Source organism: Hypanus sabinus, chromosome X1 (assembly GCF_030144855.1).
Source record: "Hypanus sabinus isolate sHypSab1 chromosome X1, sHypSab1.hap1, whole genome shotgun sequence".
NCBI lineage: Eukaryota > Metazoa > Chordata > Chondrichthyes > Myliobatiformes > Dasyatidae > Hypanus > Hypanus sabinus.
In genome coordinates, this window is record NC_082738.1 from 65,879,988 (window position 1) to 65,907,512 (window position 27,525).

Consider the following 27,525-nt stretch of genomic DNA (forward strand, 5'->3'; position numbering starts at 1 on the left):
AGTTTTAGACAAACATGAGTCCCTGGAGGCGATAAATAAATTTGGTCCTGTTACTCATAGTGCCGTATCCTGTTTTTATCAGATCCTACATAATGGAGCTCGGGTGAATACTGCAGGTCTTAAACAGGCATGGGTGGATGAATTGGGTATAGAACTGACAGAGGAGGTCTGGGGATGAATGTTTAAAGACTATACATGATTGTTCGGTCAACATTAGACACAGACTCATACAGTTTAAAACAATACATGGACTTCATTATTCCAAAGAAAAGTTGCGCAGCTTCTACCCTGATGTTTCACCAGCTTGTAATAGATGTAAATCTGAGAACAGTAACTTGTCACATTCATTCTGGTCATGTTGTAAGCTTTATACATACCGGAAAGATATCTTTCACTGTTTCTCTGAGGGTTATGGGAACCGGACCCGCTCATTGCCATCCTTGGAGCAACAAGCTCCCTGTCTTCAGCCAATAAGTATGAAAAAATGGCTGTGTTGTTTGGAAGGGTGATTGCTAAGAAATTAATCCTGCAAATGTGGAAAATGGACTCTGTGCCTACGTACGATCTGTGGTTGAGAGAACTGGCAAACACTTTACATTTGGAGAGACTGAGACTCTGTAATGAGGACAAAGGGGACATCTTTGAAAGGATATGGGGCCCTGTAGTGGACTTTCTTACGGGGTGAGGACTGAGGTTCTTTGGTACTGTGCACCTCTGCTGTGTATGTTTACTTTTGCTTTTATATTTTTTTTTCTCTTTTGCTGCTCAATATTTAATTTGATTTTGCTATGGTTGTGGTTTTTGTGGATGTGCTGTATTTTGTTTACATTAGTTTTTTTTCAAGTTGTTCACATAAAACAATAAATTTTAAAAAAAAGAAAGTGGCATCACAGATAGATAGGGTTGTACAGAGAGCTTTTGACCCATTAGCCTTCGTAAATCGAAGTATTGAGTACAGAAGATGGGGTATTATGTTGAAGTTGTATACAACATTGGTGAGGCCTAATTTGGAGTATGGTATGCAGTTTTGGTCACTTAACAACAGGAAAGATGTAAACTAAATGTGAAATGTTCCGGACCTTGGCACCCAGGAGGCAACATACCATCCAGGAATCTCATTCTTGTCCACAGAACCTCCTTTCTGTTCCCCTAAGGAATCCCCTATCACCACAGCTCGTCTTGTCTCCCACCTTCTCTTCTGAGTCACAGGGCCAGACTCAGTGCCAGAGACATGATCACTGTGACTTTCCTCTGCCAGGTCATCCCCCCCAACTGTATCCAAAGTGATATACCTGTTGTTGAGGGGGATGGCCAGAGATACTCTGCACTGGCTCCTTAACCCTTTCCCCCTCCTGACTGTCACCCAGTTTCCTGTGTTCTGCACCTTGGGTGTAACTACCTCTCTATAAGTCCTATCCATCACCCCTCAAACTCCCAAATGATTTGGAGTTCATCAAGTTCCAACTCCAACACCTTACTGCAGGGGGTTAGAAGCTGCAGCTGGATGCATTTCTCCCAGGTGTAGTTGTCAGGGACACTGGAAGTCTCCCTGTCTTCCCACTTCTCACAAGAGGAGCATTCAATTATCCTGCTTGGTATCCCAAATGCTCTAACTGTGCAAATATAAAGAAGGAAAACAATAAATAAACTGGGGGTGGGGTGGGGGTGAAACCTACAACTTTTTTGCCTTCTCTCACTCAAGCTTCTCCTCGTTGAAGCCTCGAAGAGCTAAACCCACAAATAATCACTCTAACGCTGTCCACTCCAACAATGGCTGCTCTTTTTACCCTTGCCTTATTTTAACTTGTCCTTGCCAATCAATTCCGATTGCTGATTGGCAGCTGCTCAAAACATTGAACTGCTATGAATCAATATTTTATGTGCTCATTTGGTGAACCTGAGTAAGCTATGTCTTCTCACGCATTGGATCGCTGATTGGTCACTGCTCAAAGCACTATGAATCGATGCTTTAGGTACTTAATCAGTGAACCTGAGTGAGCTACATCTTCTCATGCTTCTGATCACTGATTGTCACTGTCTTGTTCCATGACTCTATGGAGAAACACAGGTGACACTTTACTGTACCAGTTAGTGGAATTGCTTTACCGTGACAATGATCACTGATTGGGTTTGATTCCCGCCACTTCCTCTAAGGAGCTTGTATGTTCTCCCCGTGAGTGTATGGGTTCCCTCTGGGTACTCAGGTTTCCCCCATGATTCCACAGACATGTGGTTAGGGTTAGTGAGTTCTGGGTGTGCTATGTTTGTGTCAGGAGCATGGTGGCAATTGCAGGTTGCCCCCAGCACAACCTTAGAACTGTGTTGGTTGTTGACTCAAAACAATGCATTTCACTGTATGTTTCAATGTACATGTGACAAATAAAGCTAATCTGTCTTTCTTTAAAAATTGTAAAGTTACCTACTTCAGTTGAGTGTTACGACAATTACCTTCAACAATAATGATCAGTTAGGCACAGAGAGGATCTGTATTTACTGACAAGTATTTGACTCATTTCACAAGAAAAATTTACACAACTGAATAGCTGTGTGCACACCTACCAGGTTTCCTGACTCTCCAGGAACATTCATATTAGATAAAAGGTAATACCCAGGGAAAGGTGCCTACGTTGGCCATGTGTTCCTTGTGGTCTCAAAGTGATCTTCATGTATCTGATGTGGGATCCTCCACATCCACAATGGTTGGTCTCTGGAGAGTTGTCGCTGTCTGTGCTCCCAAAATCCTCATTCTTAACATTTCCCTTATCAGATCAATCTATAATGTTTCAATTTCATCGGCTCGATGTCATCTGACTGCCCTGTATCAGTTCTCACTGGATAAAGCTGAGGGCTCCAAGCAGTATTGATTTATGGCTGTTTCCGGCAGCCTTGTGTCTGAGATGATTTCCTTTGTTCAGTCCAACTCGTACTGGTCCAAACCAGTCTAACCAGATTGCCCAAACACTGGGCCCAGCCAATCAAATCATAGTGTGTTCCTTTTGCAAACCTGCCATTTTACCTAATCATCAACTTCTTATCTAAGAATAGTCTCTGGATTGACAGATCATTAACAGAAACTCTTTGTGTCCACATTCAATTGCTCTGATTAAATTATCCCGGAGCAAGAATCAATTCACCAAACAGTTCACAAAATGGCTGCCTCCATTCCTGTCAACACATGGTAAGAAGAAAAACTTTTGCTTTGTCTGTGTGGTGAACTACATATACCTGTCTGGACACGCCCCCTGCTGACTGCTCCTGTGGCTCCTCCCACAGACCCCTGTATAAAGGCAATCAAGGCCTGAGCTCGGCCTCTCAGTCTCCAGGATGTAGTATGGTGGTCACTCACTGTTTGTTCCTTCTTCCAGTCAATAAAAGCCGATATCTCGCCCTACGTCTCAGAGTGAGTTATTGATAGTGCATCAGTCTGCTTCCACTGCTCTTCTCATTCCTATTCACTGATTTATAGATTGCTGTTATTTCTGGCCTACATGAGTGTGAACGGTCAACATTTGCTGTCAGAACTGGTATGGGAGGATTTCAGTGCATGAGCATTAATAAAATGGGCATTTGGGAGACTGTAGAGTCAGAATCATAAAGCACTACAAGCACAGAGACGGGCCCTTGGGCCCATCTAGTCTGTGCTGAACTATTATTCTGTCTAGACCTATTTTCATGCACCTGGACCGTAGCCCTCTGTACCCATCCCATCCACGTACCTATCCAAATTTCTCTTAAGTGTTGAAATTGAACCTACATGCACCACGTCCACTCTATTGTGTATTATAAAAAGGATATGCTTGCAATGAAGTGATTCACCAAACTGCTTCAGGGATGGCAGGTCTGTCATGCAAGGATACTTCAAGCAATTTGGTACAATACTCTCTAAACTGGCAATGAACTTGGAACACTAAACAGTACAGGAATGGGCCCTTTGGGCCATCATGTTTGTGCTGACCATCTAAACTAATCTTGTCTGCCTGCACACAGTTGGTATTACTCTGTTCCCTACCTGTTCATGTACCTATCTAAATGCCTCTTAAGTAAAGTTATTATACCTGCTTCCAGCCATCTAACACACTTTGTAAAAGAACTTGACTCATAAATATTCCTTAAACTTCCCTCCTCTCACCTTCAATCTATACACTCTAGTACTTGACAATACCACTCTGGGGAAGCGACCCTATCTATGTCTCTCACAATTGTATACACTGCTGTTATGTTACTCCCTCAGTCTCCAAAGAACACCATCTCTCTTTACAGCTAATACTCTCCAATCAAGACAACATCCTGGTGAACCTGTCTTGCACTCTCTTCAAAAACCTCTACATTCTTTCTGTAGTGTGGTGTCCAAACTGCACACAATACCCAAGTGTGTGTATAAAATTCTGAGAGGGCCTGACAGGGTGCATGTGGGACTATGATGCAGTAAATCGTAAAACACAAGATTCTGCAGATGCAGGAAATCTTGATCAACTCATACAAAATGCTGCAGGAAATCAGTAAGTCAGGCAGTACAAAGATTAAAGAGAAAGATTAGCTTTATTTGTCAACGGCACATTTAAAGATACATTGAATTGCATCATTTGTGTGAAACCAAATCAGCAAGGGCTGCACTCGGCAGCCCACAGGTGTGGCCACACTGCCAGCGCCAACACAGCATGCCCACAACTCGAACCTTAACTTTACGCCTTTGGAATGCAGAAGAAAACTGGAGCACCTGGAAGAAACCCACGCAGTCATGGGGAGAATGTACATACTCCCCACACACAGCGGCAGGAATTGGACCCTGATCCTACAGCTGATGCCGCAAAGCAATTGCGCCAACTGCTACACTAACATGTCGCTACCAGACTTACTGCATCATGAATGAAGGAGAATACACAGCTGACATCTCGGGACACAAAAGTGCTTTGGGCCTTGGCCTGAAATGTTGATTGTTTACTCCCATCCCCAGATAAGACTGGGTTTCATTATTTCACTTCACGAAGTAGGAAGGCAGCTTTGTGCATTGGGAGGTGGAAGGCAGAAAACTTTGGAAAAACAATGGTCATTGTAAACTTCATCAGAATAATAATCAGATTTATTATCTCTAACTTTGATTAAGTTAAATTTGTTGTTTTGTAGCAGTAGTACAGTGAAAGGGCGTAAGATTATTATAAAGTTAAAAATAAATTTGGGCATCACGGTAGCATAGCGGTTAGCGCAATGGTATTACAGCTTGGGACATTCCAGAGTTCAGAATTCAATTCCAGCACCATCTGTAAGGAGCTTGACCATTCTCCCCGTGACCCTGTGGGCTTCCTCCAGATGCTCCGGTTTCCCTCCACAGTCCAAAGACATATCAGTTAGAAGGTTAATTGTCCTGTGATTGGGCTAGTAGCAACGTGGGTTGCTGGGCAGTGTGGCTCATGAGGCTGGAAGGGCCTGTAGTGTGCTGTATCTCCAGATAAGTAAATAAATAATGTGGAAAATGAAAATCTTTCAGGTTGGACAGAGAGAAGATAGAAATTAAATCCAAGAATTGCTGCATAAATTGATCACTAATTTCCCGCTAACACGCACACAACGCTGGAGAACCCAGCGGGTCAGGGAGCATCTGTGGAGAGGGACTAAATTCCTCCAATTGTCCACATAATAAGCATTGTCCACATAATAATCTGCACCCTCCCTCAGTTGTCTCAGCTCCAAAGCTCTGCAGTTCCCACACTTCACCTCTCCAACTTTCTCTCCTCCTTCAAACCAATCTGTTCCTAACTCTTTGGTCCAATTCCCCGTTTTGTTGCTCAGTGTCTCATTTTCCTCCAAGATTCTTCTGGGATGGTTTAGTGAGTGAGTTAGGCAGACGATGGGACAGCGTGGCAAGGTAGTGGTTGGTGGAATGCTATTATAGCACCAGCTGTAAGATCAGGTTCAATTCCTGCCACTGTCTGTAAGGAGTTTGTAAGTTGCCCCATCTCTGGGTGTTCCGGTTTCCACCCACAGTCCAAAAATGTATAGGTTAGTAGGTTAATTGGTCACATGGATGGAATTGGGTGTTCAGGTTCATTGCACTGGAAGGGTCTATGACAGTGCTGTATCTCTAAATAAATAAATAAATAAATAAATTCACTCATCGAAGAGGTTATTGTACAGCCTTATATTTCTATTTTAGCTGTCCCCACCTAATGCATATTCACTGCTGGAACAACAAAACATTGTGCATAGGAAGATCCCAGGGTGAATGCATTATGGGCATCTTATGTTAATACAAGGAACGTAGTGACATTTGCAGGCTGCCCCCAGCACACTCCTCACTGATTTGATCTGACATAAACAACACATTTCACTGTATGTTTTCATGTACATGCCACAAATTAAGCTAATCTTTAATCTAAATCTAAATTATTATTGATGTCATAGATGGGTGGTCCTTTGTGGAAATGGGACCCATTCTCGGGGTCTCATGACTGGCCACTTTTCGATATGCTAAGTACGCGGCCTGGAAGACGAGCACACCTTCAGCTGGATTTTTGTGCCTCCGGAGGCGGGCTGACCGAGGTCGGTGCCACCACTGCCTGATGTGTCGTGGGAATACACGGAAGATCGAAAGCAGCAAGCTAGCTGCTGGCTGTGTGCACAGCGATCCGAGTTCTTTGGGCATAGAGCTCGGAAAAAGCAACACAACAGACTTATAACACCATAAATCAGCAAGTTGTTTTGTTATGTCTCCCCTCTTACTGTGAAATGGGGACACCTCTTTTTCCCTTATTAGGGAGAGAGAGAGCCTGTGGTGTGTCGAATTACCGGGTAAACGAGTAGTCTTTGGGGTACTGCAAGTCTGTGACTTTATTGATGCTTTGCTGCACGCTTGAGTGCTCAGTGGGGGGTGCAGATGCTTTTTTGCTGGTGGGGGAGGGTGGATCGTCGCTTTGCTGCTGCTTGTGTGTGGGAGGGAGGAGCTGGGGGGCTTTGGGGAGCTAACATTTAACTGTCATTCATTCTTCGGGGCACTCCTCTGTTTTCGCGGATGTTTGTGATGAACTTCCTGACTGGGAGACCTCAGTCAGTCCGGATTGGGAGCAGCATCTCCAACACCATCACACTGAGCACGGGGCCCCCCCAGGGCTGTGTGCTCTGTCCACTGCTGTTCACTCTGCTGACTCATGACTGTGCTGCAACACACAACTCGAACCATATCATCAAGTTTGCCGATGACACGACCGTGGTGGGTCTCATCAGCAAGAACAACAAGTCAGCGTACAGAGAGGAGGTGCAGTGGCTAACGGACTGATGCAGAGCCAACGACCTGTCTCTGAATGTGAACAAAAGAGATGGTTGTTGACTTCAGGAGGGCATGGAGCGACCACTCTCCGCTGAACATTGACAGCTCCTCCATTGAGATTGTTAAGAGCAGCAAAATTCTTGGGGTTCACCTGGTGGAGAATCTCACTTGGTCCCTCAACACCAACTCCATAACCAACTCCAAGTCTAGCAGCGTCTCTACTTTCTGCGAAGGCTCAGGAAAGCCCATCTCCCCCCCACCCCCAACTTCATCACATTCAACAAGGGTTGTATTGAGAGCATCCTGAGCAGTTGCATCACTGCCTGGTTCAGGAATTGCACCATCTCAGATCGCAAGACCTTGCAGCAGATAGTGAGGTCAGCTGAGAAGATCATCGGGGTCTCTCTTCCCACTATTACAGATGCTTACACTACACATTGCACCCGCAAAGCTAACAGTATTGTGAAGGACCCCATGCACCCCTCATACAAACTCTTCTCCCTCCTGCCGTCTGAGAAAAGGCACCGAAGCATTCAGGCTCTCATGACCTGACTCTGCAAGTTTCTTTACCCCAAGCCATTAGATTCCTCAATTCCCAGAGTCTAGTCTGACACCTACATCATTTATTATTATATTGTAATTTGTCCTCTACTGTGCCTATTGTCTTGTTTATTAATTATTGTACTGCCCTACACTGTTTTGTGCACTTTATGTAGTCCTGTGCAGGTCTATAGCTTAGTGCAGTTTTTTATGTTGTTTTACGTAGTCTAATGTTGTTTCATTTTTACTGTGTACTGTACCAGCAGTTCATGGTCGAAATGACAATAAACTTGACTTGACTTGAAAAAGAATTTCAGGATGTCTATTGTATACATTTCTCTGTCATTAAATGTACCTACCTATTGACCTATTTCAACACTGTCAAACATATATTTAACATTGAAATTAAAACACTACAGCACAGTACAGACCCTTCCACACATATTGTTGCGACAAACTTTTAACTTAATCTAGTATCAACCCAATCCTTCCATTCTACATAAGCCTCAATTTTTCAATCATTTATGTGCCTACCCAAGAGTTTCTTAAACGCGCCTGAAGTATCTCCCTCTACCATCACAACTGGCAAAGTGTTCCATGCACCCACCATTCTCTGTGTAAAAGACCTACTTCTGACATCCCCCAATCACCTGGTTTACTCAATCTATGCCTTTTATCCTCTTGTACGTCACCTCTCATCCTTCTTTATTCCAAAGAGAAAACCCTCATCTCACTCAATCTATCCTCTAAATCAGTATTTAGATTAAGAATATGACATTAGACCATTTAGAACAGAGATGCAGAAAAACTTTTTCACTCAAGAGAGTGGTGGATATGTGGAATGCTCTGCCCCAGAAGGCAGTGGAGGCCAAGTCTCTGGATGCATTCAAGAGAGAGTTAGATAGAGCTCTTATAGATAGCGGGGTGAAGGGATATGGGGAGAGGGCAGGAACGGGGTACTGATTGTGTATGATCAGCCATGATCACAGTGAATGGCGGTGCTGGCTAGAAGGACCAAATGGCCTACTCCTGCACCCACTGTCTATTGTCTATTAATATTATATTTTTGTCCTTAAATTTGGTATGATGTGAACTAGTTTTCATAGAAACACAGAAGTCAGCATTCTTAGAATTGTTGCTTGTTTCACCTTTACCAAACCAATGGCGAGGCTATGAGTCAACTTGCCCATAGGTTAGTGGCCCTGCCATTAAGATGTTGGCTAAGGAGTTAACAGCTACATTACTCATGCAGTTGTACAATCAAAACAGCACAAATCCTGGGAGACTTTGAAGCATAACTCTTTACTGATGGGCTTCCTGAGTTCAATTTTCCCTCCCACCATACTTCTCATTTCTTTCTTTCTATTTTAGTCATTGAGAAGGGTAAAGACAACCTTGCATTCCCCCACCTCATGCATAGTCGCAAAACATAGAACATTACAGCACAGTACAGGCCCTTTGGCCTATGCTGAGATCAATGTATTCAGTCGCCACTGGAATATGAGAAGATGGTGCTTACGAAGATCCCACAAACTGTGATGGCATAAGTTGGCAAGTAAATATCGCAGGGAATCAGGGATAACTCCCCTGCCTCTTCTTTGAAATAGATCCCTTTAGAGAAGGTACAGAGCCACTTTGGTTTAATTTGAAAGGCAGCATCGCTGACAGTGTAGTACTCCTTCAGCGCTACACTGAAACCTCACTCGGTATGGTGACCAGTAGACTGGCATGATAACGTAATGTAGCACCAGCAAGCTGGGTTCAATTCCCACCACTGCCTCTATGGAGTTTGTATGTTCTTCCCATGACTGCGTGGGCTTCCTCTGGGTGCTCCAGTTTCTTCCCACAGTCCAAAGGTTAATAGGTTCCACACACAAAATGCTGGAGGAACCCAGCAGGTCAGGCAGTGTCTATGGTTAAAAAGTACAGTTGATGTTTAGGGCTGAGGCCATTTGGCAAAATGCTGCCTGGCCTGCTGAGTTCCTCCAGCATTTTGTGTGTTTTGCTTGAATCTCCAGCATCTGCAGATTTTCTCGTGTTTGAGATTAGTAGGTTAGTTGGTCATATGGGTGTAAATGGGTGACAAGGGCTTGTTGGGCTGGAAGACCCTAATTCCATGGAGTATCTCTAAATAAAAAAAAATAAAATGTTTCACTCATTGGAGATGATAAAGAAAGCCTCCCTACTGCACATGTCCCCACCTCACGCACAGTCACCACTGGAATACAAAGTGGTGCACAGGAAGATCCCACATTATGATGGTATAAGACAAGTTGGCAAGTAAATATGGTAGGGAATCAGGGATAACTCCCCTGCCTCCCCTTTGAAATAGATCCCATTGGAGATATAAGATTTGTTTTATTTGTCACACGCGTATCGAACCATAGAGTGGAATGTGTCATTTGTGTCAATGACCAACACATTCTGAGGATGTGATGTCGTCACTGTATATTTCAATATACATATGATAAATAAATGAACTTGAACAGTAAGTCACAGCAAAGCCATGCAATATGCATGGCTGTAGAATGGTGCCAGACTATTAAACTGCAGGACACTCCCCTGGAATTCTGGGAAATGTTGGAGCAACTGCAATGAGACTTCTCTCTGCTGTGGGCTGGGACTGGCTTACTTGGATGTTCATTTCTGCATTTACTCTCTCCAGGCAACGCTCCCTTCCACTACTACCATTGGGCAGGAGATACAGAAACTTTAAGTCCTACACCACCAGGTTTAGGAACAATTATTACCTATAACCATTAGGCTCCCAAATCGACATGGCTAACTTCACTCACAACTCAGAACTGATTCCACGACCTTACATGCTACTTTTCAAGGACTCCTTACAATTTTTTTATTTGCACAGTTTGTTTTCTTTTGCCCATTGGTTACGTGTCAGTCTTTATGTACAGGTGTCCCCTGTTCTTTGAACGTTCGTTTTACGACACCTCACTGTTACGAAAGACCTACATTAGTTACCTGTTTTCGCTAATGGAAGGTGTTTTCACTGTTATGAAAAAAGGCAGCGCGCGATAAAAGGCAGAGCCTCCCCCGGAACTGCATTCCAGCCAGCATTGCTTAAACACGTGCCTGTGAGCATCTGTGCTTTATGTTGATTTATTTTGTGCATCTGTTAGCAAGATGAGTTCTAAGGTACAGTTTCGGAAAAGCCTAAAAGAGCTCGAAAGGGTGTTACACTTAGCGTAGAACTAGACATAATTAAACGTTTCGATCGTGCTGAACAAAGTAAGGACAAAGTGAGTTTGGCTAAGGAGGCTGGGTTTGTGGAAGTTGACGAAGATGATGTTGAAGAGGTTTTGGCATCCCAGGACCAAGAACTGACAGATGAAGAGCTGATGCGATTGCAAGAGGAAAGGATAACAATCAAAACCAAAAGCAATTGCTTGAGATTTTCGCTGCGATTGACAAAGCTGCAATGATTGCAGAAAAATATGACTTTAATTTTGAAAGGGTACGTAGGTTTAGGGCATATTTGCAGGATGATTTGAGTGCTTACAAACTGTATGATAGAAAAATGCATGAGGCTAAGCAGTCAAGCATACTGTCATTTTTCAAGCCTTCCACATCAGCCACAGCAGACAACGAACCTTGACCTTTGACATTGAGGCAGACAGACATAGAAGAAGCTGACCTGCCTGCCCTGATGGAAACAGACGACGATGAGATGACACCCCAGTGTCCCACCACCCCAACCTCCACAACTCAGCCTAATACACCATCATCAGTGTGCTCACTGTCTTCCCGATTCCGGTAAGTGAAACTACACTGTACATACATTATTTCTACTTTACATAGGCTGTGTATTTTTATGCATTATTTGGTATGATTTGGCAGTTTCATAGCTTAGAGGTTACTGCAGAGAGTGTTTCTGCCGAGAGCGCTTGCACAGAGTGTTTCTGCCAAGAGCGCTTACGCTGAGTGTTTCTGCCGAGAGTGCTTGCACCGAGTGTTTCTGCCGCGAGCGCTTGCGCCAACTGTTTCTGCCAAGAGCGCTTGCACCGAGTGTTTCTGCCAAGAGCGCTTGCACCGACTGTTTCTGCCGCGAGTGCTTGCACCGACTGTTTCTGCCGCGAGTGCTTGCACCGACTGTTTCTGCCGCGAGTGCTTGCACCGAGTGTTTCTGCCAAGAGCGCTTGCACCGACTGTTTCTGCCGCGAGTGCTTGCACCGAGTGTTTCTGATGAGAGCGCTTACGCCGAGTGTTTCTGCCAAGAGCGCTTACGCTGAGTGTTTCTGCCGAGAGTGCTTGCACCGAGTGTTTCTGCCGCGAGCGCTTGCGCCAACTGTTTCTGCCAAGAGCGCTTGCACCGAGTGTTTCTGCCAAGAGCGCTTGCACCGACTGTTTCTGCCGCGAGTGCTTGCACCGACTGTTTCTGCCGCGAGTGCTTGCACCGACTGTTTCTGCCGCGAGTGCTTGCACCGACTGTTTCTGCCAAGAGCGCTTGCACCGACTGTTTCTGCCGCGAGTGCTTGCACCGAGTGTTTCTGATGAGAGCGCTTACGCTGAGTGTTTCTGCCAAGAGTGCTTGCGCCGAGTGTTTCTGATGAGAGCGCTTACGCCGAGTGTTTCTGCCAAGAGTGCTTGCGCCGAGTGTTTTTGCCGCGAGTGCTGCCGACAGCACTTACGCCGAATGTTTCTGCCAAGAGCGCTTACGCCGAGTGTTTCTGCCGAGAGTGCTTACGCCGAGTGTTTCTGCCGAGAGTGCTTACGCCGAGTGTTTCTGCCGAGAGTGCTTACGCCGAGTGTTTCTGCCGAGAGTGCTTACGCCGAGTGTTTCTGCCGAGAGTGCTGCCGAGAGCGCTTGCGTGAGATTTTCGCTGCGGTGGACAGTGCTGCAATAATTGCAGAGAAGTATTTCTACTTCATATAGGTTGTGTATTTATCAGATCATTCCTGCTTTTACTATAATGTTACTGTTATTTTAGATTTTGTGTGTTATTTGGCATGATCTGGTAGGTTATTTTTTGGGTCTGCGAACGCTCACTAATTTTTCCAATATAAATAAATGGCAATTGCTTCTTCACTTTACAACATTCTGGTTTATGAACCGTTTCATAGAAACGCTCTACTTTCGAATAGCGGGGGAAACCTGTATAGCTTTTTCATAAATTTGATTGCATTTATTTTTTTCTATGAATACCTACAAGGAAATGAATGTCAAGCTAGAGGTTCATTTAGCATATGGGGAAAGGTTGAATAGGTTAAGAATTTATTCCCTAGAACTGAGAAAATTGAAGGAAGATTTGGCAGAGGTATACAATATTATGAAGGGTATAGACAGGGTAAATAGAAGCAGGCTTTTTCCCACTGAGGTTGGGTGAGGTTGTGGGTTAAGGGCAAAAGGTGAAATGATTAAAGGGAACATGACGGGGAACTTCTTCACTCAGAGGGTGGTGAGAGTAAGGAACCAATATTTAGGAAAAATTTGGATAGGCACATGGATGGGAGGGCTATGGTCTGGGTGCAGGTCAATGGGAGTAGGCCAATGGTTCTGCATGGACTAGATGGGCTGAAAGGCCTGTTTGTGCTGTAGTGGTTTATGACTCTATATGGTAAGATATACGTACTTTGATACAAAATTTACTTTGAATTTTGAACCTGAAGAAAGAAAACAGTTAAGACAAATACAAAATAGCGCAATTCCATACCTGAACCCAGAAGCGACGGTTCCAATGTCAGACTTGGAATGGAACCACTCAGGCTCGTGGATGGTGTGAGCTTTGGCAAAGCAGGGCTTGTGATGCATCCGCTGCGATCAGTTGCCGACGACGACATGAGGGACATGGGGATCGCCAAGCTGGTGCTGCCGTCGTTCCTGCTACCCTTCGGCCTCCCCCGCCCGTGCCGGCTCTTCTTGCTGCCCTTGTGTTTCTTCTCCTTCACCGCCTCCTCCTCCTCCAGTCCTGCAACTGGCTGGGGCCGCTTGTAGCTGGGGCCTATGCCAGGAGGGGCCCCTGCCCCCCCGGAAGGTCTGAAGTCTCCGGGAGAGCCCTCTGAGGCTTTCCTCTGGGCCGTGGGAGCTGGCCCAAAGCGCATCAGCGAGCCAAAACCTGACGGGGGCCCCTCAGCGCTGAAGACATCTGATTTTGAGGCGTCATAGGGCACTGGAGCCTGCGAGGAATCCCGGGCAGTTAGGTAGGCCTCTCCACGCAGGTCAGATTTAGGGAATACTCCACTCTCCTGGGGAGGCTGCAGCCCACTGCTAGAGGAGCTCAGGAGATTACCTGTAACAGATTACCAGTGAAACAGAGCTGAACCAGGCTTACCACAAATTACTCACAACTCTCTTATGACCCTCCCTCCTTCTCCCACCAACTCCTACTCACTGGTTTATACAGAGACATAAGATGCTGGAAATGTGGGGCAACACACACATAACTCGAGGAACTCAGCAAATCAGACAGCATCTGTGGAGGTTTCGGGCTGAGACCTTCAACAGGACTGGAAAGGAAGGAATGGAAGCCAGAATAAAAAGGTGGGGGGGAGGGGGAGGAACAAGAGCTGGCAGGTGATAGGTAGGACCAGGTGAGAGGAGTAAGGCAAGGGGAGAGGGGGAAGAAAGGAAATTATGTGAGAAGCTTTTATAAATCAGAGCATTGAGTATAGGAGTTGGGATGTAATGTTAAAATTGTACAAGGCATTGGTAAGGCCAAATTTGGAGTGTTGTGTACAGTTCTGGTCACCGAATTATAGGAAAGGTATCAACAAAATAGAGAGAGTACAGAGAAGATTTACCAGAATGTTACCTGGGTTTCAGCACCTAAGTTACAGGGAAAGGCTGAACCAGTTAGGTCTTTATTCTTTGGAGCGTAGAAGGTTGAGGGGAGACTTGATACAGGTATTTAAAATTATGAGGGGGATAGATAGAGTTGACGTGGATAGGCTTTTTCCATTGAGAGTAGGGGAATTTCAAACAGGAGGACGTGATTTGAGAGTTAGGGGGCAGAAGTTTAAGGGTAACACGAGGGGGAATTTCTTTACCCAGAGAGTGGTAGCTGTGTGGAATGAGTTTCCAGTAGAAGTGGTAGAGGCAGGTTCGGTATTGTCATTTAAAGTAAAATTGGATAGGTATATGGACAGGAAAGGAATGGAGGGTTATGGGCTGAATGCGGGCCAGTGGGACTAGGTGAGTGTAAGCGTTCGGCACAGACTAGAAGGGCCGTGATGGCTTGTTTCCGTGCTGTAATTGTTATAAGGTTAAGCTGGAACGTCAAAAACTCAAGAGATTCTGCAGATGCTGAAAATCCAGAGCAACACACACAAGATGATGGAGGAACTCAGCAGGTCAGGCAGCAAATATAGAGGGGAATAAATTGCCAATGTTTCCGTCCTGATGAAGGATCTCTGCATAAAACACTGTTTATTCCCATCTACAGATGCTGCCTGAGTTGTTGAGTTCCTCCAGCATTTTGTGTGAGAAGCTGGGAGGTGAAAAATCTGAGGGGCAAAGGTCTGAAGAGGAAGAAATTTGATGAGAGAGGACACTAGACCATGGAATAAAGAGGAGAATGACAAGAACCAGAGGCAGGAAGGTGACAGTGATGGACAGGTCATGAGAGTGGAGGAGAAAGAGAAGGGGTAAAGGTGCCTCAGGGGCAAGGGAAAATAAAGGGAGAGTGGGGAAAGAGGGGAGTGCTTACCGGAATTAAGGAAATCAACACTGATACCATCAGGATGGAGATAACCAAAATACAATATGAATGTTGCTCCTCTAACCTGTGTCTGTGGCAATAGAGGAGGCCTTCACAGTACTGAGGGACCTCAGGAATGCCAACAGTATCTTTGAGTCATAGAATATGAAACAGGCCCTCGGCAGCCTGTTTCCACAGCAACTATCAAAACACCCATTTACATTAATTCTACCTGATCCTCTCAACATTCCCCTCCTCTCTTCCCAGATTGCAGTATTTGAGAACACAATAGGGGTAATTCGCAGCAAACAATGAGCATACTAACAACTTGTTCTGCTGTTGCTTTAATTCTCACTCTCTCTCTCTCTGTCTCCTGAACATGGAAAGGAAAAGAGGAAAGAGTTATCCCTTAACTATGCTCATCTCACTCTTTCTCTATCAGTGTTTTTTTTTGGGAGATGGGCATCACTGGCAAATATCTATGGAATTAATTAAACCGCTGATGTTTTGGGCTGAGTCCCTTCATCAGGACTGGAAAGGAAGGGGGAAAGATGCCAGAATAAGAAGGTAGGGAGAAATGAAGAAGGACAAGCTAAAATGTGATAGATGAAACCAGGTGGATGGGGAAGGGAAGGGGTGAAGTAAGCAGCTGGAAGGTGATAGGTGGGAAAGGTAAAGGGCCAGAGAAGAATTGGAAAGTGGACCATGAGAGAAAGGAAAGGAGGAGGGGCACCAGGTGAGGAGAAGAGGCCAAAGTGGAGAATACAAGAAGAGGGGAAAGGGGAAAAATTACTGAAAGATGGAGAAATCGATGTTCCTGCCATCAGGTTGGAGGCTACTTGTTGTTGGGTTGTGAGTTATGGGGTTTGGACTTAGTGAAATGACTCCAAATCAGTGGTATAGATTATCTGGTCATGACCTCAAAGACACATGAGACTGCAAATGCTGGGAGCTGGAACAAGAAAAAGAATGTTGGAAGCATTTGCTGGGCTTGGGCAGCATCTGAGGAGGCAAAAGGTGTAGATTGATGCTTTGGGACAAGGCCCTGCATTATTTATGAGAGGGAACAGGATGGTGCTCAAGGGTAGGCCTGAGATTAGGCCTCTATTCTGGCTCCATGTTAGAAGACCAGTGACGGTTCATCCAGCAGACCACTGAGGATAAGGACTGGGGGCATGTCCCACCTCCCCAAATCAGCAAGTGGTCGTTGGGTTCTGTGCTCTCTCCCTGTGACCACATAAGTTTTCTCTGGTTTCCTCCCACATTCTAAAGACATACAGTACCGGTTAGGGTTAGTTATTTGTGGGCGCACTATGTTGGCGCCACAAACATGGCGATATGTCCAGGCTGACTGAGTGCAACCTCAGACTGTGTTGGTCATTGACACAAATGACGACTTTCACTGTACGTTTTTGATGTTTCAATGTACATGTGACAAGTACTGGTAACCTTTATCAAAGTTCTTCTCACACACACACACACACACACTCACCTGTCCACCTAATTTTCTTCTCCCCTTGTTCATGTCTTGCATCTCTATCCCCTCCTGGTTCTATCTGCCCATCACTCCCTACCCCCACTTCATGCTTCCATCAATAACCCATCAGCCTTTGTTCCAACCCGCCCTCATATTTCTGTATCTCGGCAATCTTTCCTCTTCACTCCAGTCCTCATTCAGGCTCTCAACCCTTTGCCTCCACAGATGCTACATTACCTGCTAAGAACCAAATGCTAAATCTTAATGATACTACTCTGCCATTTTCTTTGGAAGTTGTACCATAGACTTACACAAATAAGTTTTCTCTCAAGTGCCTTTTAAATCCTTTTTGTCTCACCCTAAATTAATTCTTCCTAGGTTTGGACTGGTGCCTTAAGGTTGTCATAGCCAGGGAGGGGGTGGTGTGGGTATCTGGAGATAAGCTCGCACTACCTATTAAATGCTCGCAATCATATGCTTTTCAAATAGCCTCTGATAAACAAGTCAAGCTCCTGGCTTTCACATGTGGCTTAGCTACTAAGCCCAACGGAACCATTTCTACTTACAAAGGCGGGTAACTGCACTTTGGGCAGCTAGGGCTCATCAACAGGTCTAGGAGAAGGAAAACACTGATCTAAAACTTCCATTGCCTTGTGGCTATACTCACTCATGGGGAAGGCTTTGGGAGTAAACCCCAAGGGAAAAATCTGGAGCTGCAGTCCTTAAATTCAAAGTTCCAAGTAAATTTATTATCAAAGTACATGTATGTCACCATATACAATCCTGAAATTCATTTTCTTGTGGGCATATTTAATAAATCCATAGAATAATAACCATAACAGAACCAATGAAATACCACCAAACTTGGGCATTCAACCAGAGTGCAGAAGACAACAAATTGCACAAATACAAAAAGAAAGAAATAATAATAATAAGTAAGCAATAAATATTGAGAAACTGATATGAAGAGTCCTTGAAAGTGAGTCCACTGGTTGGTAGAACACTTCAGTGATGGGTAAGTGAAGTATATCCCCTTTGGTTCAAGAGCCTGATGGTAAACAGCAGCGAGAAGACAGTATGTCCTGGGTTGGGGAGGGAGACCCTGATGATGGACGCTGCTTTCCTGTGACAGATGTGCTCAATGGCGGGGAGTGCTTTATCTGTGATGGACTAGGCCGTATACATTGCTTTTTGTAGGATTTTCTGGTCAAGGCCATTGGAGTTTCCATACCAGGTGGTGATGCAGCCAGTCAACATACTCTCCACTACACATCCATAGAAGTTTGTCAAAATTTTAGATGTTATTCTGAATTCCACAAACTTCTAAGGAAGGAGAGGTGCTGCTATGCTTTCTTCGTATTTGCACTTACGTGCTGGGCCCAAGTGGTCCTCTGTTGAGCTCAACGCTGTCTGAAAACTCCTGTGACGCCGCTGACACCAAACTCTATTGGTCTCTGCCGCTCCTTTGGATTTATCAGCTGCCCGCTGCATGGGCAACATCTTTGTTTTCACATTGTACTGCCCTGGCTTGTACATCACAACATCCATAGTCAACCCAATCAACAGAAGGGCTTAGTTTTGGACTCCCCTACCCTGGGGAAAAGACTGTACCATCTACCCTATCTATGCCTCTATAAGGCCACTCCTCATTCATTTATTAAGTGTCAGACAGAAGCAAGTTTATGTGGGAAAGGTTAGAGGGGAAGACATGCATCCATCAACAGCAGGTAGAACTGTCTCTTAGTTCCACAGTGGCCTGTGTAGAGCTTGCATGGTCACCTTCTCACACTGCAAAGACTGCTATGCTGTATGACTCTATAACACGTGGGCTGGTGGGTTAAATTGCCACTATACACTCAGTGGCCATTTTATTAGGTACTGCCTGTGTAATAAAGTGTCCACTGAGTGTATGTTTGGGGTCTTCTGCTGCTCTAGCCCATTGTCTTCAAGGTTCAACATGTGTGTTCAGAGATGCTCTTCTGCACACCACTGTTGTAACACCTGGTTATTTGAGTGGCTGTCACCTTCCTGTCAGCTTGAACCAGCTTGGCCATTCTCCTCTGACCTCTCTCATTATCAAGGCCCACAGAACTGACACTCACTGGATGTTTTTGTTTCTCGCACCATTCTCTTTAAACTCTGGAGACTGTTCTGCGTGAAAATCCCAGGAGATCAGCAGTTTCTGAGATACTCAAACCACCCTGTCTGGCACCAACAATCATCCCATGGTCAAAGTCACTTAGGTCACATTTCTTCCCCATTCTGATGTTCAGTCTGAACAACAACTATACCTCTTCTGACGAAGGGTCTCGGCCTGAAACGTTGACTGCTCATTTCCACGGATGCTGCCCAACCTGCTGAGTTCCCCCAGCTTGTTTGTATGTGTAACTATACCTCTTGACTATGTCTGCGTGCTTTTATGCATTGAGTTGCTGTCACATGATTGGCTGATTAAATATTTGCATTAATGAGCGAGCAGGTATATAGGTGTACCTAATAAAGTGGCCACCAACTGATTGCCCTTAGTGTAGAATGTGCACAAGAATAAAATGGGATTAATGTGCTTAGTGATCATCATGGATGTGGGCCTGTTTCCATGCTACATGACTCGCTGGCTTACCTCTCCCTTCTGAGAAGTGGAATTACTATATATAAAACCATATGACACAGAAGCATAATTAGGACATTTGGCCCATTGAGTCTCTCTGCCATTCAATCATGGTTTATCCTTTTTTTTAATCCAGAGTTCCTCCAACATGTGAAAAGCCACTAACAGGCGTAGAGAAGTGTGTTCCTTTAGTGTTAACAGGCACATTTACGAGAAATTATATTTACATTAATAATACCACTTAAAATGATTGATAGCTCTTAAATAGCTGGAGGTGTCACTATGAATAGCTGGGTTTAGATAATTGGAAGTAATGAGGTGCTAAAGTGATCTACTTAGACAAACAGTTGCATGTGTTTAAAAGTGAGAATGGGGCATTAATAAGCTGCTTTAATGGTCCCACTGTGAGTGAAACACAAATTGTAAACTCCAAAGAAAAACAGGCATTGATTTTCAAGGTTTGCATTCTTGCAGTCTCGTTCACATCCCTGATGACTTTATAGACCATAAGAGCTGAATAAGTCCATTCGGCCCATCAAGTGGCTAAACAACAAAAACAAGACAACACCAAAACAAGCCACTTTCTTACTCTCCCACCCATAGCACGTGACCAGGACATCTGTGCTCAAATCTCTACAGTAGGAATCAAACCCATGACCATCTAACTTGGTGCAAATACTGCCAGCTAGTCTACACCTGGCAGCAGCACTGCCTGTTTAAATTTGTGCATGGTGGACAAGTTTCTTAAGAGTTTCCTAGCGAGCCTCTGTGGTTTCCTCAGTGGGATGGGCGCTGCTCAAACTTCATTTTCACAGCGATTATACATGTAGATGCACGCAGTCACCACTCTTTCTCTTAGTGCAGACACTGCCCTCATAACCCAGGAAAGCCACAGCATTTTCTGTGTTTCTGCTTCAGATTTGCAGCACCTGCAATATTTTGCACAGCACTGTATTTGTCAACGTGGAGCAGACGGTGAGTTTGTGAATCTAGCGGGAGCAAAGGATGTTGGGGATGGTGAGGGTGGAGCATTGTGGGAGGGGTGTGTAACAGGTGGCAGAGAAGGAGTGCCAGGGTGGTGGTGGCATACACGCACAAACACAAGCTCTCCTACCACTGAGCGCATCCGCATGGAGTGTTGTCACAGGAAAGAATATCCATCATTAAGGACTCCCACCACCCAGGTTCTTCTCTCTACTGGCATCAGGAAGAAGGCGGAGGAACCTCAGGACACACCACCAGGTTCAAGAACTGTCATCACCCCTCAACCATCAGGCTCTTGAACCAGGAGGGATAAATAACTTCACTCAATTCACTTACCCCATCACTGAAATGTTCCAACAACCAATGGACTCACTTTCAAGGACTCTTCATCTGATGTTATCAATATGCTTATTTATTTATTATTATTACCTTTCATATTTATGCCCACAAGAAAATGAATGTCAGGGCTGTATATAGTGACATATTTACTTTGATAATAATTTTACTTTTAACTTTAAATCCTCTCACTTGGATGCCTAACCACTTCTTTCTTGAAGGTAATGATTATCTCTGCTTCCACCATTGAATTTCTGATCATAATCAGTGTTTTAAAAAAAGTCCCTTAAACCATGTTTTAAAACAGCATCTTCCCCAGTACTTACTTGAATTATTTGCTAATGGTAACTTGCATTTCTACATTTGCCTTTTCTAAACACATTTGGATCTCAAACACTTCCATCAAATCTTTTACCCAGCTCCCTTGCTTCAAGGTGGACAACACCTGCCTCTCCATTCCAAGCTTGGAGCTGAAATGTTGAGGAGTCCATTATTAAGGATGAGGTTTTGAGGTATTTGGAGGCACATGATAAAGTAGCTCAAAGTCTGCATGGTTTCCTTAAGGGGAAATCTTGCCTGACAAATTTGTAGGAAACAACAGGCAAGATGGGTAAAGGAGAGTCAGTGGATCTTGTTTATTTGGATTTTCAGAAAGCCTTTGACAAGGTGCCACACATGAGGCTGCTTAACAAGAGCCCACTGTATTACAGGAAAGATACTAGCATAGATAGTTGGCTGACTGGCAGGACGCAGAGAGATGGAATAAAGGGGGGCTATTCTGGTTGGCTGCCAGTGACTAGTGGTGATTTGCCAGGGTCAGTATTGGGGCTGCTTCATTTTACATTGTATGTCAGAGTCAGAATCAGGTTTATTATCACTGGCATGTGTCATGAAATGTGTTAACTTGGCAGCAGCAGTTCAATGCAATACATAATCTAGCAGAGAGAGAGAAAAAAACAAATAAATAAGTAAAAAACACAAAATGCTGGCAGAACTCAGCAGGCCAGACAGCATCTATGGGAGGAGGTAATAACGACGTTTCGGGCCGAAACCCTTCATCAGGAGTGAAGTAACATGGGATGGTTGAGGGGGGATAAGAAGTGGGGGGAGGGATAAAGTAGAGAGCTGGGAAGTGATAGGCTGGAGGGAAATGGGCTAGGGGAAGGTGGAGAATTATGGGAAATAAAAGAGAAAGAAAGGTAGGGCTGGGGGGAGAGATTATAGTGAGGGGGGAAAAAGAGAGAGAAAGCGAACCAGACTAAAATTATAGATAGGGATGGGGTAAGGGTGTGGGGCAGGGGTATCAACGGAGGTCAGTGAGTTGGATGTTCATGCCAGCAGGAAGGAGGCTACCTAGGCAGGAGATAAGGTAAGATGAGGCCTCACCGTCAAAATGAGGCCACACGCAGGTTGATGGAGCAATACCTTATCTCCTGCCTAGGTTGATAAGGTATTGCCTAGCCTCTACATCCAGGTTATTTATAAAAATCACAAATAGCAGGGATCTCAGGACAGATCCCTGCGGCACTCCACTAGTCACCGACCTCCAGGCAGAATACTTTCCTTCCACAACTACCCTCTGCTTTCTTCCTTTAAGCCAATTGTTTATCCAAACAACCAAGGTTCCATTTATCCCATGCCTCATGACTTTCTGGATGAGTCTCTCATGAGGGACCTTGTCAAATGCCTTGCTAAAGTCCATGTAGACCACATCCACTGCCCTACCCTCATCAATTTCTTTTGTTACCTCTGCAAAAAACTCAATTAGGCTTGTGAGGCATGATCTTCCCTTCACAAAGCCATGTTGACTATCCCTGAGTAGACTGTACTTCTCCAAATGCTTGTACATCCTATCCTTAAGAATCCTTTCCAGTAGTTTGCATACCACCGATGTAAGACTCACTGGTCTATAGTTCCCAGGTTTCTCCCTATTACCTTTTTTAAACAAGGGAACTACATTTGCCATTCTCCAGTCGTCCGGCACTTCCCCGCAGCCAAAGAGGATTCAAAGATCATGGCTAATGCTCCTGCAATCTCTTCTCTCAATTCCCACAACAACCTGGGGTGTATCATATCCAGCCCTGGGGATTTATCAATCTTGATGTTTTTAAGAAGATCCAGCACTTCTTCCATAATCTCCACATTGTCCAGCACACAGGCCTGCTCTACTTTGACCTCATCCTGATCAAGATCCTTTTCACTTGTGAATACTGAAGCAAAGTATTCATTTAGGACCTCCCCAACCTCCTCCACCTCCAGGCACATGTTGCCCTCTTTATCCTTTAGCGGTCCCACCTTTGTTCTTGTCATCCTCCTATTCTTCACATACGCATAGAACACCTTAGGGTTCTCTTTAATCCTACATGCCAAGGCCTTCTCATGCCCCCTTCGAGCGCTCCTAAATCCTTTCTTAAGCTCCTTCCTGGCTACCCTATATTTCTCATAAGCCCCTCCTACTCCTGCTTCTTATATCTAACATATGCTTCCTTGTTCCTCTTGACGAGTTGCCTCACGTGTTTCATCAGCCACTGTTCCCTTTTCCTACCATTTTTTCCTTGCCTCAGTGGGACAAACCTATCCTGAACCCAGCTTAAGAGGTCCCTAAACTTCTCCCACATTACTTCTTTGCTTTCCCCTCTGAACATCTGTTTCCAATTTACTCTCACTAGTTCCTGCCTCATCCCTTCAAAGTTAGCCCTTCCCCAGTTAAGCACTTTACCATTTTGTTTGATTTTATCACTTTACATAGCTATGCTGAAGCTAAGGGAGTTGTGGTCACTCTCACCAAAATGCTCCCCCACAAAGAGGTCTGTCACCTGACCAGGTTCATTACCCAGAACTAGATCCAGTATAGCCTCTCCTCTCATCGGCTGGTCCACATACTGTGTCAGGAATCCTTCTTGAACACACCTGACAAATTCAGCCCCATCCATCCCCCTTGCACTCAGGAGGTGCCAGTCTGAAATCACTCATAACTACTACCCAGTATTTCCTGCACCATTCTAAAATCTGCCTGCTTATCTGCTCCTCGGTGTGCCGAGAGCTATTTGGGGGCCTATAGACTACTCCCAGCACAGTGATTGATCCCTTCCTATTTGTGACTTCCACCCAGACTGACTCCGTGGACACTCCTTCTGCAGCGTCCTCCCTTTCTATAGCCGTGATACTATCCCTGACCAGCAATGCCACTCCCCCCCCCTTTTCTACCCCCCATCATATTCCTTTTAAAACACCTGAACCCCGGGACCTGCATCATCCAATCCTGCCCTTCCTCCAACCAAGTTTCAGTAACGGCCACAATATCGTAGTTCCACGTACTAATCCATGCTCTAAGTTCATCCTCTTTGTTCCTAATACTCCTAGCATTGAAATAGACACATTTCAACCCCTTTAACTGGCTACATTTATGTTCTGCCCCTGCCTGTCCTTCCTCATCAACTCAGAAATCTTAGCATCATGCCCTTGTTCTTCTACCTTAATCCCTGCACTCACATTCTGATTCCCACCTCCCTGCCAAACTAGTTTAAACCCTCCCCAACAGCTCTATCAAACCTGCCCGCCAGAATATTGGTCCCCCTGGGATTCAAGTGCAACCCGTCCTTTTTGTACAGGTCACACCCGCTCCAAAAGAAGTCCCAATGATCCAGAAATCTGAATCCCTGCCCCCTGCTCCAGTCCCTCAGCCTCGCATTTATCCTCCACCTCTCTCTATGCCTATTCTCACTGTCACGTGGCACAGGCAGTAATCCAGAGATTACTACCTTTGAGGTCCTGAATTTCAACTTCCTTCCTAACTCCCTGTCATCTTCTTTCAGGACCTCTTCCCTTTTCCTACCTATGTCATTGGTACCAATATGTACCACAACCTCTGGCTGTTCTCCCTCCCACCACAGGCTATCTTGGACACGATCAGAAACATCTCAGACCCTGGCACCTGGGAGGCAAACTACCAACCGAGTTTCTTTCCTGCGTCCACAGAATCGCCTCTCTGACCCCCTGACTATAGAGTCCTCTATCACTACTGCCTTCCTCTTCCCTTCCCTACCCTTCTGAGTCACAAGGTCAGACTCTGTGCCAGAGGCACGGCCACTGTCACTTACCCCAGGTAGGCTGTCCCCCCCCCACCCCAACAGTACTCAAACAGGAGTACTTATTGTCAAGGGGTACAGCCACAGGGGTACTCTCTAGTACCTGACTCTTCCCCTTCCCTGGCCTGACTGTGACCCATTTTTCTGTCCCCCATGGCCCCGGAGTGACCACCTGCCTGTAACTCCTCTCTATCACCTCCTCACTTTCCCTGACCAGACGAAGGTCATCGAGCTGCAGCTCCAGTTCCCTAACACGGTCCCTTAAGAGTTGCATCTCGATGCACCGGGTGCAGATGTGACCGCCCGGGACGCTGGGAGACTCCAGAACCTCCCACATCTGACACAGACCACATAAAACTGGCCTCACACACATACTACTTACTTTTGCAAGCAACAACTGCCTCGCCTCGTCCCGTTACCGCCGAAGCTCGTGGAGCCAAAGCCCTTTCACCCTGCTGCCTCTCACTCCGCTGCCCGCTGGATATGGCTGCCTTCTTTTTCAACTGTTCGTGCTCAACTGGCTGACGTCACGCGCCTGTGCAGTCTGGGCTCTCTCTTCCCCCGAGAACTCAAAATGTCTTTCTGCTCAAAATGATTTCCACCTAAGGAAATCCTTAGGTGCTCTCTCTCTGCCTTCTTGTTCCGAATCAAAAGTCAATACTCTTGGGAGTATTGTGAGCAATTTTGTGCACTTTATCCATGAGAAGAGGTGGTGGCATTGGCAAGGATCTAGGGAAGGTTCATGAGAATAGTTTGGGGAATGAAAGGGTTACTGTATAAGGAGCGTTTGATGTCTCTGGGCCTGTGTTCACTGGAGTTCAGAAGAATGGGGGGGGGGGGATCTAATCGAAAACTATTAAAATTGATAGAGTGAATGTCTAGAGCGGGGGTCGGCAACCTGCGGCTCCCGAGCCATTTGTGGCTCTTTCACCTCTGTGCTGCGGCTCCCTGTGGCTTTGGGAAATAATTGGTCAGTATTTAATTAAAATGTATTTTATGTTAGTTTGTTAGCTTTTGAAATGTAATTCTAAATTTGAAGATTATGGTGATCTTGTACAATGTAAGTGTGGCGACACATTTTCTGACACATCCGAAACGGCTCTCAATTAGCCAGCATTCCGGCTAAGGGAGATTGCCTACGGGGGTTTGTGAGTACGTGTCTTTTGCAGCATCTGCGTCCATGGGGGCTGGGTTGAGGGAGGCTTAGAAGCAAGGCTGCTTAGTTCGAATAAAGTTATTCGACTGCAGTTTACTGACTGCCTGAACACACCGCTGCAACGTGTTTTTATCGCTATTAATATACGTCACCACTGCCAATACCTGACACCCGCCAGTGCGCGATTTCTTTAATTTTTCGATCCAAGGTAAGCCAACTATGGAGAATTCTAAAAAAAGAAAAGTGACTGAAGAAAACAGAACGTTTAATGATACGTGGACAGATTCATTTGCTTTCACTGCTGATGAGACTGGTTTACCGGTATGCTTAATATGCAATGAGAAACTAGCAAACAACAAAAAGTCAAATGTCGCAAGGCATTTCCAGAGTAAACACGCAGCCTTTGCTCAAAAATATCCGGATGGAGATGAGAGAAAAAAAGCCGTTTCGGAACTGATGCGGAAGGTTGATCTGAGCAAAAATCATTTCCAGAAATGGATGAAGTCAGGAAAATCAACGACATACGCCAGTTATATTGCCGCTCAGGAAATAGTCAGGCACGGGAAGCAGTTTACAGATGGTGAATATATAAAAGAATCTTTCATTAAGATTTCAGAACATCTATTCACGGACTTTAAAAACAAGAGTGAAATTGTGCAGAAAATCAGGGATATGCCCCTCTCTGCAAAGACTGTCAAAGACAGAACCATAAAAATGGCAGAAGACATCACAAGACAGCAAATTAAAGACATCAATTCAGCTGTGGCCTACTCGATTGCCTGTGACGAGTCTAAAGACAAAGGCGATATTGAACAAATAGCGTTGTTCTGCCGGTATGTAAACTCTGCCGGGCCACAGGAAGAACTGATTGAGTTGATACCTCTAAAAGACCAAACACGGGGGGAGGACATCTGTGAGGCTGTCTTGAATTGTTTAAGAGCCAAAGGAATAAAGACCACCCATCTGGTGTCAGTAGCTACTGATGGGGCTCCGAATATGACGGGAACGCACAAGGGATTTGTGGCTTTACTGCAGAAGTCGCTGGACAGAAAGCTGCTGACTTTTCACTGCATCTTGCACCAAGAGGCACTGTGCGCTCAAACATTTCCTCCGGAATGCACAGAAGTAATGGATGTTGTCATTCAGATTGTCAATAAAATAATGGCAAAAAGTTTAAATCACCGTCAATTCCGTTTGTTACTGGACGAGATGGAAAGCGCATATTCTGATCTCCTGCTGCACAACAAAGTCCGGTGGCTGTCCAAAGGGGAGGTGCTGAAACGCTTTGTCGCGTGTCTGGAAGAAGTGAAAACTTTCCTGGGCAGCAAAGGGCTCAACTTTCCTGAGCTGGAACAGCCAGAGTGGCTGGAAAAGCTACACTTCATGGTAGACATGACAGCGCACCTGAACACGCTGAACACAG

The 27,525-nt window shown here is 45.2% G+C and overlaps 1 protein-coding gene across 6 annotated transcripts in view; it reads right to left on the reverse strand.

Annotated features, from left to right (window-relative positions):
* LOC132384979 (protein AF-10-like) overlaps nt 1-27,525 on the reverse strand; it is a 379,099-nt gene that overhangs the window by 148,071 nt on the left and 203,503 nt on the right. For 5 of the 6 annotated variants that reach the window (XR_009509047.1, XR_009509048.1, XM_059956683.1 and 2 more), the window contains one exon: nt 13,471-14,046. The exons of the other annotated variant lie outside the window; for it this stretch is intronic. Coding sequence is in view for 3 of the 5 variants with exons in the window: in XM_059956683.1 (XP_059812666.1) it covers nt 13,471-14,046 (576 nt within the window). In the remaining 2 variants the exon portion in view is untranslated. The remainder of the gene's footprint in view (nt 1-13,470; nt 14,047-27,525) is intronic. 6 annotated transcript variants of the gene reach the window in all.